The sequence below is a fragment of the Hemiscyllium ocellatum genome, chromosome 30, assembly GCF_020745735.1.
Source record: "Hemiscyllium ocellatum isolate sHemOce1 chromosome 30, sHemOce1.pat.X.cur, whole genome shotgun sequence".
Lineage (NCBI taxonomy): Eukaryota > Metazoa > Chordata > Chondrichthyes > Orectolobiformes > Hemiscylliidae > Hemiscyllium > Hemiscyllium ocellatum.
The window spans coordinates 52,734,412-52,749,005 of NC_083430.1; the positions used below are offsets into that span (position 1 = coordinate 52,734,412).

At 39.4% G+C, this 14,594-nt stretch overlaps 1 protein-coding gene across 1 annotated transcript; it reads left to right on the forward strand.

Moving 5' to 3' along the window:
• The first annotated feature begins 8 nt into the window (after positions 1–8).
• Positions 9–11,009, forward strand: iqcc (IQ motif containing C). The gene is made up of 5 exons (XM_060847533.1): positions 9–51; positions 4,734–4,877; positions 9,011–9,371; positions 9,865–9,986; positions 10,153–11,009. Exons 1-5 carry the CDS (start codon positions 10–12, stop codon positions 10,189–10,191), a joined length of 708 nt encoding a protein of 235 aa, XP_060703516.1. The 5' UTR covers position 9; the 3' UTR covers positions 10,192–11,009.
• The last annotated feature ends 3,585 nt before the right edge of the window (positions 11,010–14,594 follow it).

Consider the following 14,594-nt stretch of genomic DNA (forward strand, 5'->3'; position numbering starts at 1 on the left):
CTTACCAAGATGGCGGTGAGTGAGGATCTCCGTGGGTTGTGTGTTCTCCAGGTGAGTGCAGCCTCCCCCCAGTTTCACTGGAATCATCTGTCCCTTCAGTGAAATCTATGAGGGCTCCTGTGACGGAGGGTCTGGATGCTGTCGATTGTTGAATATTCAAATGTTGTTTTCCCAATGATGCCAGGTGGTTACCATGGTAACAACTCAGCACCTTTCCAAGACTGGACTTTGTGAATCCCCAGGCACTCGGATAGAGCTCAGAGACTTGATGCTGATGAGAGAGGATGGATGTGATGGTGCAGGAGAAGGTGCAGAGGAGATTCCTCTGGGCTAGAGCCATTCACCTCTGATGAGAGGCTGGGGCTGTGATTTTCAGAACTGCAAAGGCTGATGTGGGGGGAACCTGATTGAAATGTATGAAGTTTTGAAGGGTAGAGACAGAGCAGTTAGGATGAAATGTTTCCCCTTGGTGAAGGGATGAATGAACAGGGGATATAGATTTAAAGCAAGGAGCATAGAACTTAGAGGGCATTTTAGAGTTTTTTTTAAAACCAGAGGGTCGAAGGGATAGGGTTACTGAAACTCATTACTATAAAGTCTGGTAGAGATGAGAATCATCACAATCTTAAGTATTTAATGATCGCTTGAAGTGCTGCAGCAAATAATGCTACAGGCCACGTACTGGAAAATGTAGGTAGGTGTTGATAGGAGGAAGTGAGGACTGCAGATACTGGAGAATCAAGAGTCGAAGAGCATGGCACTGGAAAAGCACAGCAGGTCAGGTAGCATCTGAGAAGTAGGATAGTTGACATTTTGGGCACAAGCCCTTTGCCAGTAATGAGTGGTTTGGACATGGTGGGCTGAAGGGGCATGCTATAAAACTCTAACTATCTATTTCACTGATTGCTGGAACAGTTTTGCATACATAATATTTTAGCATTTGAATTATTATTGTCATGTACTGAGATAGTGAAAATAATTTTTTTTGTGATATGGGCAAACCATACCTTATACAAGTACATCAGAGTGATAGAAGTGAATAAAAAATGAGGTCTGCAGATGCTGGAGATCTTCCTGATGAAGGGCTTATGCTCGAAACGTCGAATTCTCTATTCCTGAGATGCTGCCTAACCTGCTGTGCTTTGACCAGCAACACATTTGCAGCTGATAGAAGTGAATGCAGTGTTGAAGCTGCAGAGAAATATCAACTTAAATACCATATTAAATGTCCTTTCAAAAATCTGGTAACAGGGAAGCTGTACCTGAATCAGTTGGTACTATGACAAAGCTGCTCCTTTAACAACCTAGACTCTGAAAAATCTGGGGTCAGTGTTTTAGGACCAGTTTGATTATAGCTTACAGATACTGCCTCTGGTAGAAGGCTTTCAAGTTAAAAAAACACACTTGTACAATGAAAGGGGAGCGGCCAGTTTCCCCAGCTCAGCTTTTCTCTGGTTTGGTTTTTAGCAGTAGTGTGGAAAAAGCTGCTGGACCCATAGAAGCAGGTCCAGGTTGGTATTCTGTCTCTGACTTCGATTGTGTAAACCCCTCCTAACCTGGTTATAAACATTTCTAATCTCTTCTGTCAGGCAAGAAATACAAAAGCTTAAACACATATACCAATACATTCAAGAACAGCTTCTTCCCCACAGTTGTTAAAAATTTCAATTCTAACATTGATCTTGCTTTTTATGCGTCATCTTTGCTATGATCTTTGAATAGTATAATCTGCCTGTACTGCACACAAAACACAACTTTTCACTGTATCTAGATATATATGAAAGTAATAAATCAAATATTGCCAGGGGTGGGTGGGTGGGTGGGAGGCAGATCTCACCACTGGTTCAAGTCATACATCACAAAAGATGATTGCACAAAACCACAGTAATCATCTTAGCCTTGGTTCTTCAGTTCACATGTTTTATGACCCCTCTGCAGTTTAGACTTGAACCCAGGCTTCCTAATGTAAGATAGGCATATTACTACTGTGCTAATTGAGTCCGCCCAGGAGTTCCTCAGTGTAGTGTTCTTGGCCTAACCATCAATGTCTTCCCTTCAGTCAGAAATGGGGGCGTTCGTGTACATTCGTTAACGTTCTGTGATGTTTGCAACTTTTCACATATTAAACCTGTCCACATACAATTGCAGCAAGGCCAGTACAGCATTCAGAAGGAGAAAGTGAGGTCTGCAGATGCTGGAGATCAGAGACAAGAGTGTGGTGGTGTAAAAGCACAGCAGGTGGTGTAAAAGCACTGCAGCAACATGCCTCATTCCTAATGAAGAGTTTATGCCTGAAATGTTGGTTCTCCTGCTCCTCGGATTGCTTTTCCAGCACCACACTTTGTACAGCATTCAGGATTGAGTTGATAAGAGCAAGAGCCCGGACTTAGAACTATTATCCTTGTTCTTTCACTGTCACTGGCTTCATATTGTGGAAGTTGTGTTAAAGAACACTGGGCATATTTGCACAGATGGACTACTGAGCCCAAGCTTCCTCTTTATCCTGAATAGTTTATTGTCAAGCCAGGAATACCCACATTCCATGAAGGTCAAAAATCACACAACACTAGATTAAAGTCCAACAGGTTTGTTGAAGAAGGAGTGGGGCTCCGAAGGCTTGTGTTTTCAAGTAAACCAGTTGGACCATTAGCTGGTGTCATGTGACTTTTGACTTTGTCCAACCCAGTTCAACCTCCACATCATGACATTTCAAGAAAGAATTTTAGAAGGGCTGTTTTGATCATTTAAACCTGTTGCATAAATACAAGGTATTGTATGAGGAGCAGTGCTCCTGGTCTGGACAGAACATGGCTATAGATAGTAAGAGTCCTTTACTCTTATGCACCAATCTCTTTTATAAAAGTTCATGCACTGAAGGTGTTTACTCTCCCAAAAGCTTGGAATGCCTGCAGATTAGTGTTCTGGCATTAAATTAATCAGGTTCTTGTGAATATCAGCACTTCCCAATTTCTCAACATTGGAAACATATGCTATATTCTACTTTCTCTGCTTAAAATGGATAAGCAAATAATGTCCCATCTACCACATTCTTGCCCATTCACTTAATCTGTATGTATCCCCTTATAACTATACAATAAAAACACCAGAAAGTTGCTGAGGGTTACAGCCTTGCAGGATGCATAGCTTCTTCAGGCTTTCTGCCACTATTTTAAACTGCAACACTTCCTCAGATAATGTGACATAATCCCTGAATGGAAAGTGTAGCTGTTTTTGCAAAGAGCTGCACCGCATTCATTTTTTTTTCTGATGGGTATAATCTCATCGTTCCTGTGTTATTCAAGAAAATCATTTGTTTTGCCTCAGAATCCTTTTCATAATATCGTGACAAGAATTACTTAGATGTGGTTAGTCCAACCAAACTTCTGTTAGATGTATGGTAATGTTCTTGCATTTCAATTCTATTCCAATAAAAAGAACCCTTTTTAAAAAACAATCCATTTGGATATGTTATTGCACAATCTATGACCATAACATCTTGACGTGGAACATGAAACCAGCCCTTTTAGCTTGGAGGTACGGGACACTACCATTGTGCACAAAAGTATACACCTTAACGCCAATGCTTTGTTTGCCTCTCTCTTTAAAAGCATTAAAATTAAGCTTGTTGATAAGTTGGAATAATGAAATGAGACTCTGTACACAGGCGCACGAATTGTTTTGTTTCTCTAATAAGACTTAATTGATGTGACATTTTTCACATGCTCAAAATTCCAAGATATGAATTAATTCATGAAATAAGCTTTCCCCTTGCAGAAAGGTCCAACAGTTAACTTGTAGGTAGTAAGGTCACTAATAGTAAGTTTTAAGCAGCCAATTACGCTGTTTTTTTAATGGAAAAAACAAAGAACTACAGATGCTGGAAATTAGAAATAAAAACAAATTGCTGGAAAAACTCAGCAAGTCTGGCAGCATCTGTTGAGAAGAAACAGAGTTAACATCTCAGGTCCAGTGACCCTTCTTCAGAAATCTGTTTTTGTACTGAGCAGTGGACAAATTCTCTGCTTGGTCAGGTCCTTCATGTCTGGGAGGGCAGTTGCAACTTTTGTTTAATGTCTCGGTTGAAAAACTCCACCACCAAAAAGGCAGCAAAACTGCACTGAAGTGTCAAACCTGGACTTGAGCCCAAGATTGTAGCTCTAAGCTGTAACCTACAAGATTCTGAGGAGAGTGCAATTCCTTAGCAAAGCTGACACGTCATTTTATTCTCAGTTATGTTTTGAACATTGATACTCTGAAAATAAAACCTACCCGAAGCAAAGAACTCTTTGTGTGCTACTGTCAAAGGGAAGAAGAAGTAATCTTCAAAGCTTACAGTTAACACTGAAATTAAGTAGAAGTACTTTAATTAAGGTACTGACAGTGAACTGTTTTCTTTTTAAGAATTGTATAATACATCAGGAGCTACTTGCTTAAAAAGTAAATTTTTTAATGTAAAGTCAGTGAATTGTCAATGTTGTTATTTATTGTGTCAATTGGATGGGTTGCATCGAAGCATTAGTCAAAAAAGCTGAGTGTTATTTTAAAAGTCTTACAATCATCTTGCTTTAACTTTTTGATGAAAGGGCAATGCCCAGTGTAAGTGACAAATTCCGTACAAATTTCTGCCAGTGTATTGGTGAAGCTTTTATTTATTTTAGAAAAAACTCTATAATTCTTGCTGCTACATGGCATTTATTTTTTAAAACTATTTCTCCACCCTGTCCCCTTTGTAGGCTTACGTTAGAGGTTATTTGGTGAGAAAAAGCTTCCAGCGTTTGCGCCAAGACTATGAAAATATTGTAAAAGAAATCGAAGGAGGTGTGGACTTGTTGGAGTGGGACGGCAAGGAGTTACCGAGGCCTAAATTTAAGGAGCAGGTACCTTTCACTGGACAGCGCGTGTGTTTATTTCTGTATATACGACTACGTTATTGAGCACCTTGCCTGTCACAACATTCGATACAAATTTTAAGAAATAAAGTCAATCTTTTGTGCATCTCCAGACATATAAGTGTTGTAGCCACAGCCTTTTCACAAACCAATTCACAATCTGATCCAAGCTCTGAACAGCACGTAACCTTCAAATGACGTTACTCATTGTATGCATTATATCAAATAATCTTGAAAAATGGCACAAGCCTGCAGTTTAATAGCAAAATGATGTATACTTTGAATTAATCAGCTATCTATCGAAAACCCACATTGCAAGATGCATAAAACATAAACCTCAATGCCCCAAAGTTTTTGGGGAGATCACTTAGAAAGTCTTTCTAAATTCTACTTCTTTCTCTCCTGCCCCAACGCCTCACTCTCACCCAGCCACCTACCATAATTGTAACAACAGCAAGTATGTTGGGTATCTTGAGTCATATTTGTTCTTTAGCCATCATCATGCTCTCTGCAGTTGATTTGGAGATGCCGGTATTGGACTGAGGTGTACAATGTTAACAATCACACAACACCAGGTTATAGTTGAACAGGTTTATTTGGAAGCACTAGCTTTCGGAGCACTGCTCCTTCATCAGGTGGTTGTGGAGGACCTGATGAAGAACCAGCACTCCCAAAGCTAGTGCCTCCAAATAAACCTGTTGGACTATAACCTGGTGTTGTGTGATTTTTAGCTCTCCAGTTGAGGCTTCCTCAGTAAATGTTCTTAAGGTAATTTTTTTGAACAGTAAAGGAATTAAAGGTTATGGTGAGGGGGGGGGGAAGGTAAATGGAGCTGAGGCCACAAAAAGATCAGCCATGATCTTATTGAATGGCAGAGCAGGCTCCAAGGGCAAGATGGTCTCCTCCTGCTCCTAGTTCTTATTTTGTTGCTATTTGTTTCTCTTGCTCTCAAGTTGACTCTTGCTTCCATTGAATTACAACAATGGTTACAAATAAATATATAGTTCATTGTCTGATTTGCTTTGGGAAAACCTGAATATAATAAATGTTTGTTATCTTGAGCAGTTATGAGCTAACTACTTCAGTCGCTTCCAATCACCAAGTTGACTGGCTGACTGCTGTTAAGAACTACTTTTGTTTCTTTTAGCTGAAAGAAATCCCTAACTACTGTTCTGCTGAGCACCGTTTACCTTTAAGTCTGTAAAGAAAAATGTCTGTTTGAATCTAATTTATCTTTGCACATGACTGGTCAAGCAACTTAGCTTTGCCACATGCTTTTGTTTCAACTTCAGACCATACTTAGTTACCTTCAGCACAAGCTTATTTTAGTGGTATTCCATTTTTAATTTTTAGGGTTGCTCCATCAATCTCATTCAGATTCTGTGCCAGCATTACTAAGCTTGCTGTCTGGAAATCTCCGAGAGTTTCTAAACGCATTTCATTCTTAATCAATGGCATAACCATCATTGAATCTCCTACATCAATACTCTGAAAGTTCCTGTTGACCAGGAACTTAACTACATTAGCTCAAGAAACATTAGTTACAAAAGTGAGTCAGTGGCTGGGAATCATGAGTTAGTAACTTAGCTACTGTCTCTTCAATGCCAGTCAATCACTGATAAGGTACAAATCAAGAATGTGATGGAATGCTCTCCACTCGGCTGGATGAACGCAGCTCCAGTGACATTTGTAAAACTTGAACTCATCCAGGCAAAACAACAGATTGATTGGTATTTCACCCACCACTTTAAATAGTTAGTGTTTCCAACACCTGTACAAAGTGGCAGCATACCATATGCATTTTTGAGAGCACCTTCCAAACCTGCAACGTTTTACTGATTAGATGAACAAGGTAGTATGCATGTGGGAACACCACCATTTGTAAGTTCCCCTTTAAGCCATGTACCATTTTGACTTGGAAATATATCACCATCCCATCTCTGTCACCAGGTTAAAATCCTGAAACTCTGTCTCCAACAGCACGGTTGATTCTCCATCAAATGAGCTGCAGCAGTTCAGGAAAGTGGCTCATCACCACCTTCTGAAAGGGCAATAGAGAACAGTCATAAATTGGTCAGGAACTACCTCCACGTATCAGAGCGATGGTGGCAGAGACAGGCTCTTGTGCCAGAACTCGACTGCTCCAACCACTTTTTTTTTCTCTCTTTTTTTTTACTTTATTTACTTCTCTTTACTCACCATCAGTGGTGAGGAATTCCAGCATGGACCTGAGTGGGCCAACGTCGACCTTGTGGTGGCAGCGACAGGGTCCCTTTTTACTTTTCCAGGACAAATATGGGACCTGGCATTGAAATGCAAGAACAGGTAGGAGGCTAGGAATACTGTGGCGAGTAACTTTCCTCCTCACTCCCTAAAGTCTGCTCTCCATCTACAAGGCACAAGTCAGAATGGAATACACCCCACTTCCCTGGATGAGTGCAGCTCGAACAGCAATCAAGCTCAACACCATCCAGGACAAAGCAGCCCATTTGATTGGCACTACACCCACAAGCATCCACTCCCTCCACCACCAATGCTTAGTAACAGCAGTGTGTGCTAACTACAAGATGCATTGCAGAAATTCATCAAAGATCCTTCAACAGTATGTTCCAAACCCATGATCACTTCCATCGAGAAGGACAAGGGCAGCAGATTTATGGGAACACCATCAGCTTCATGTTCCCCTCCAAGCCAATCACCATCTGACTTGGAAATACTGTTGCTGGGTCAAAATGCTGGAATTCCCTCTCTAATAGCATTGTGGGTCAGCCCATAGCAGGTGACTGCAGCAGTTTAAGAAAGCAGCTCACTATTGCCTTACAAGAACAACTACAGATAGGCAATAAATACTGGCCCTGCCTGTCATGCCCATATCCAACAAATACATTTTTACAAAATCAGCAGCTGCTATATCGGAGGTGATGTTGGCTAGTTAGGCCGACTGGTGAAAGATGGAGCCTGAGGATAGACATCTTTGTGATTGGTTGGGTCTAGCGCTGGTGGCGGTGAAGTAGTGATGGAGAAGAATCATAGCAACAATGTTGAGGTAGGCTCAGTGGCGAGAGATACGACTCTGATATTGGTGGGCCTGGCACAAGTGACGAGACATTGGCAAGAGGAAAATTGGCCCAAGAATGAAAGATGGTGCATGAAGAATGGTCCCTTCAATATTGGCGAAGCGCTGGAGGAGGAATGGCAGCCCAGGCATCATTGATGATGGATTCTCTTTAAGCTATATCTTTCAATTTTTTAACTTCTTAAAACTATTCAAAATAGCGCTGGATCACGGCGATGGTGGAAAAGTTTATTGCTATAATTTACTGTTTTTCCACTGTAAAATGCACATGACAATAAAATCAAATCATAAATAAATATCGACCATACCAGTCCTGCTCACTGAAAGACTTGGAAAATCTCTGATGTTCATTGCTCCTCCCCAAACCACTGAAACAGCTTAATGTTTGATTAAATATGAGCAATATCTTCTCATTATATTTCAACATGTTCTCCATTCTGAAGAAAAGTCACAGACCTGAAACACTGATTCTACTTCTGTGCCCACAACTGTTGAGTATTTGCAGCAATTTTTGTTCATAATGTTGTGCTGATGACATGGGTGAGATTGGAGGTGTACCAGGTACAGTGAAATGTTGTCTGGAGATGTGTAGTCCAGGCTTAAAGGGGTGCTGGGTAACAAGTGCAATAATTGATTCCTATTTGTAAGACACAGGTGATGTGGAAATTGAAATATTGTTTCTAAAAAGATAATTGATGATCTAGTGTAGATGACTGAATAAAATAAATCTTTTTTCAGTTGTTGGTTTTGGAAAGCCTAAAGCTAGAAGTTTAGAACCTATAGATTTGATAGAACAGCAGAAAAGTTTTATTGAGTGTTAGCAGTATTGAAAGTTCTCAGCTGCAGTGACCATTATGGTAACTTCTGTAAAAAACACATCTAATATATACATTTATTTTTGTGGAGACTTCAGTAGGCACTGTTTCCTGACTAAACTAAATTGAAGGATCGTGGCTTTAAGCATTAGCAACAATCCAGCTTTCTTTATTACAAAGATTAAGTCTAGAATTTGGTGTGATTGGAATTCTTTTTACTTCTTTGACAGAATGCAAAGAGAAAAGGCGTGAACCATGTAATTGAAAGGCAACCATGTGAAACATCTTGTCCTGAAGCAAAAAAAGATGGAATTTGTGGAATATTTGAGGCTGATGAACCAGAAAAAGATGATTGTGAAATCAGAGCATCCTCAATCACAGGAAATTTTCCTGCAGTGGCTGAGCACCTGGATGTTCCTGGCATTTTGACTGGAGGTCCTGTGATATGGGAACAGGCATCCAATAAAATTGAAGCATCCTCTGCAAGTGGTGATGAGAAGAAGGACTCTGATACTACAATGAACTTTACTGATGTAACCTCAGTTTGGAACAGTACAGTACTGGAGGATTCACCCGCTGTTCTCAGTACAGGTAATGTGCACCCTGAAGGGGAAATTAAACTTTTTTTCCCCATACTGTACTAATGATCAGGGGCTGTTTTGAAATAGTAAGTTCTGCAGTTAATTAGCATAGATGTTTAGCTTTGATTATGGGTCTTGAAGTTCTGGAATTATTCAGAGACATTAGATGCTTGGGGAGGAAACAGTTGCTTTCTATAGAAAATCTTAAAATGCTGTTTCTGCTGTCTTCTGCATGTATTCATGTTTGAGTGTGTTCCTGTTTGGATCGGATTAATTGCACTACTAGAAAGCTGTTTTGAACCATGTGTCTATCACAGATTCAGCTGCACTTATTTTGATTTAAAAAACTGTGAATATGAAATGAATGTATATGGTTTATTTTAAATGGGTGTAAGTTTTGAATAAAAACACTCCTTTTCATTTTAACACTGAATTTTAACTAAATAGAAGAACAAACTGATGAAAGGCTACATACTCACAAATGTACATATCTGAATTTGTAGAACATTTGTGTAAGTGGCAAAGGAAAGAAATGCCAACAACACTCGAAGGGATACAGAAGTACAGAAGCAGCCTCGCAATGGAACTCTTGTGGCTGCAACAGGCCATTGCTAGTCGTAAAAATGTAAGTATCGAGTTGGAATGTGATTGAAGGAATGTATCGTATCTGTATGCTATGATTCCGAAATAATCTAGGCTCCTGGTGTAATCTTATAAGAAATTGACTGTATGTATTTTGTGCGAGAGAGAGATTTACCCTTTCACTGTGGTGACCTTATTTATTTTAACAGTATTTGATACTGAAGCAACAATTGAGAACTCCAGAATGAAAATGTGGTTTCAGAATTGGCAGCACTACATGAATCACCAAGAAGCTGATCCACAAGTCATGGAGATGTTCTTCATTGGAAGATGCAAGAAGAATTATATCACAGATGAAATCTGTGTGTGGTAAATGCAGTGAAATGGAACCTGATGGAAACTCTTCACAGAGAACATGAGGTTAAAAGAATGCTAACAGTTAACTTAATGCATTCCTTGGAGCAATACTGCAGTTTGTATGTTCCAGTATAAGGCTGTGTCAAACTTCTGTTAAGCTTATAGCTCTGTTTTGTTTATTTCAGAAAATAATAATCCTTTCATATTTAATATATCAATTTATTTACTTATGACTGGCATCCTGGCCAGTGGAACGTGCAACTATTGCTAATCTTGGAATCCAGCCAAGATGCTGCTAATCAGATCCATTTTTCACCAGTTTGTCAGGATATGCTTTAACTATTTGACTGTGCTGGGATAAAGAAATACATGTTGATCAATTGAGTTATCTTTTTGTATTATTGCACTTAAGTCTCCACATTGTCAAGAAATAAACAGAGCCTGAGCTTTTCTGGGACCTTTCCATCACAATGACCATCAATCGAAATATGAACTTCTGTGATGTAATATGTTTATTCTTTTTAAAATACTGTCTGATGATTTCTTATGCATTCTGCTGAAAATTTGTAACATTATGGAATTATTTCTTCATTTATGGAATTGTGCACTTACCATGTAAGCTGAAAGTTCATCAAATTTAATGCAAATATGTACTGATTTCAAGTTCTCATTTCTCTCCAAATGGGTTATTTTTAAAAAATGCCAAAGTTTTATCATACATCCACAATTTTGAAATCAGAATAAAAATGAAGCTTACAGTCTGATCAAAGCATTTCATTGGTTTAAGATTTGGTATCTAATTCACAGACCACATATTTTGCACTTGGTGATGCAGCTGAATAATCATTTACAATTAAACTTTTCAAGTGTTTGTACCCAGTGCACTGATTCTGTGGGAATCAACCTCTGTTCATAGCATTTTCTGAAGGGAAACACTCCTTTTAATGTTCAATCCGAGTCACGTGCTCTTTGCTGAAAGCAGGGAGCTGGACTGAATCCTCAAATTGTTCTTGTTTCGCTCTGTAATATTGCCACTTCTGGCTGTTACTGTGCAGGTAATTACTGTTCTTAAGATGATAAGGCTACGCTTGGAATATTGCAAACAGTTCTGGTCTCCTTCCTATCAGAAGGATGTTGTGAAACTTGAAAGGGTTCAGAAAACACTTACAAGGATATTGCCAGGGTTAGAGGATTTGAGCTATAGGGAGAGGCTGAATAGGTTTTGGCAGTTTTCACTGGAGTGTCAGATGCTGAGGGGGTGATCTTATAGAGGTTTATAAAATTATGAGGGGCGTGGATAGAATAAATAAACAAGGTGTTTTCCCTGGGGTCGGGGAGTCCAGAACTAGAGGGCATAGGTTTAAGGTGAGAGGGGAAAGGTATAAAAGAGACCTAAGGGGCAACTTTTTCACACAAAGGGTGGTACAGGTATGGAATGAGCTGCCAGAGGATGTGGTGGAGGCTGGTACAATTGCAACATTTAAAAGACATTTGGATAGGTATATGAATAGGAAGGGTTTGGAGGGATATGGGCTGGGTCTGGAAGGTGGGACCAGATTGGGTTGGGATATCTGGTCGGCATGGACGGGTTGGACCGAAGGGTCTGTTTCCATGCTGTATATCTCTATGACTCTATAACTCTCAGTTTGCAAACTCCAAGTGACACCTATTGGTGTTGTCCATAAATTACAGTTTGTCAGCTCTGTCACAATACTGAGCTTGCTATCATTTGCATCTGTGTTTGTTTGTAGATCCAAATATGTATAAATGTATATAAAGAACAAATTTGGTTGGGTGTATGGGTGTACTCTCATATTTAATTTTGCAATAATTTAGTTAGCACAAAGCAATTTCAAGGAAAGACTAAGCCCTGTCAAACTGTACTTCATGCTTATTTATTAATAATTTTGCTTGATTTGACAAATAACACACAGGAGAAAAAAAATCTGACCAAGAATACTTTATTAAGGTCAGTACAATAGTAATCAGTAACCCTGGACAACGTCAAGCATGTATTGTGAGGGTTTATCTCCAGTGCCATTGCACCTTACTCCTTCAATCAATTTTTAAAATTCCTTATTTTTCTTGAAACTGTGATATGATGGCTGTAATTGACACTATATGATTGCAGATTTGAATAATTCTTTTTAATATTTATTTTTAATATCATTTCAGTGTGTGGTAGACCAAGCCCTGATTTCGTGGATAAATGTATGATGGAATCCTTCGCTGCTGCACACACACGGAAGGGCCATCTTTAATCTTTGACTTGAGCACAGCCTGAAAGAAAGGATATCAGACAAAAAAAAACAAAAAAAATTGCAGATGCTGGAAATCTAAAAAGCAAAAACTGCTGGAAAGTCTCAGCAGGTCTGGCAGCATCTGTGGAGAGAGATCAGAGTTAATGTTTTAAGATCTAGTGACCCTTCTTCAGAAAGGAAATCAGTGTAACAGTTGTTTTAGCAACCATTTGCTTTGTGATTGGCTGCGATTGGTAGGATATTTCTGAGAAATGTGAGGTTTGGGGTGAAAGCAGCTGGGACCAAATGTTCAGGATTGCCATTCCTGACTGCAGCCCAGGGAAAAATGGGCTGAAGACATGCCTCAGAAACAGCAAAGAGCTTCGCAATGAGTCAGGAGTTAAAGATTTTTCATAAATTTTACTTTCGGCAAGGTGTAAAATGTTTACTTGCAGTAAGAACATCCATCCTCGTTTGTTGTCTGGTTAAATTTGATATTCCCATTGCATACCACATAACTAGTCAATGTTCTGTTCTCATTCCTTTAATCATTTCCTCCATCAGACATTAATGAGGCATCTGAATGATAAAGAAGGTAACCACCAGAGGGCAGTAAAACAAAAGTATGACTACTTTTGTTGTGTTCTGATCATTTCCGCTGAATTAACTAATGTATAATATAAACTTTTAAATAAGATCAACATTTTTATTTATGAATATTGTGAATATTTAATGTAGTAGGTAAAATAAAACTTAAAGATGGGGGAGGGAAATTTAAGTTATTACTTCGGGGTCTAGTGGTTGATTGCTGGAACTTTTCACGGACATTTTCTTAATTGCCTTTGGTAGTTTTGGAAAAACCCGGGTTACATGTTTTCCTTGGGTTTCCTACAAAGCAGCTAATTGGGCAATGTGAAGAAAGTCCTGATGCATATTAAGGCTTGGGTTTAAAATACTGCAATGGGGATGGCTCGGTGGTCTCAGGGTATGATTCTTACTTCAGGCCTTGTACATTGTTGACATGTTGAAGTTCCAGTTTCAATTCCTGGGCAAGCTCTCATTTCTCCATATTACAGAGGAAGAGATGCAGGATGTCTTAAAATGCATTAAGGTGAATAAATCCCTAAGACCTGATCAGGTGTACCCTACAACTCTGTGGGAAGCTAGGGAAGTGATTGCTGGGCCCCTCGCTGAGATATTTGTATCATCATTAGCTGGAAGACTGGAGGTTGGCTAACTTGTGACACTATTTAAGAAATGTGATAAGAAAAATCCAGGGAACTATAGACCAGTGAGCCTGACATCGGTGGTGGGCAAGTTGTTGGAGGGAATCCTGAGGTACAGGGTTTGCATATATTTGGAAAGGCAAGGACTGATTAGGGATAGTCAACATGGCTTTGTGAGTGGGAAATCTTTTCTCACCAGCTTGATTGTGTTTTTTGAAGAAATAACGAAGAGGTTTGATGAGGGCTGAGCAGTGGACGTGATCTATATGGACTTCAGTAAAGTATTTGGCAAGGTGCCCCATGGGAGACTGGTTAGCAAGGTTAGATCTCATGGAATACAGGAAGAACTATCTATTTGGATACAGAATTGGCTCAAAGGTAGACGACCGAGAGTGTTGTTGTAGAGTTGCTTTTCAGACTGAAAGCCTGTGAACCGTGGTGTGCCACAAGGATTGATTTTGGGTCCACTGCTTTTTGTCATTTATTTAAATATTTTGGATGTAATCATAGGAGATATGGTATGGTTAGTAAGTTTTCAGATGACATCAAAATTGGAGGTGTAGTGGGCAGTGAAGAAGGTTACCTCAGATTACAACAGGATCTTGGTCAGATGGATCAATGGACTGAGGAGTGGCAGATAGAATTTAATTTAGATAAATATGAGGTGCTGCATTTTGGAAAGGCAAATCAGAACAGAAACTATACAGTTAATGGTAAGTTGCTGAGGAGTGTTACCGAACAAAGAGACCTTTAAGTGCAAGTTCATAGTTCCTTGAAGGTGGATTTGCAAGTAGATAGGGTAGTAAAGGTGATGTTTGGTATGTTTCC

Bases quoted from the DNA above. Each gene is read 5' to 3' on its own strand.
- iqcc (XM_060847533.1), top strand. From the start codon at position 10: ATGGCGGTGAGTGAGGATCTCCGTGGGTTGTGTGTTCTCCAG. The intron at 52-4,733 runs GTGAGTGCAGCC...TCCCCTTTGTAG, and splicing joins GTGGGTTGTGTGTTCTCCAG to GCTTACGTTAGAGGTTATTT. The intron at 9,987-10,152 runs GTAAGTATCGAG...TTATTTTAACAG, and splicing joins CCATTGCTAGTCGTAAAAAT to TATTTGATACTGAAGCAACA.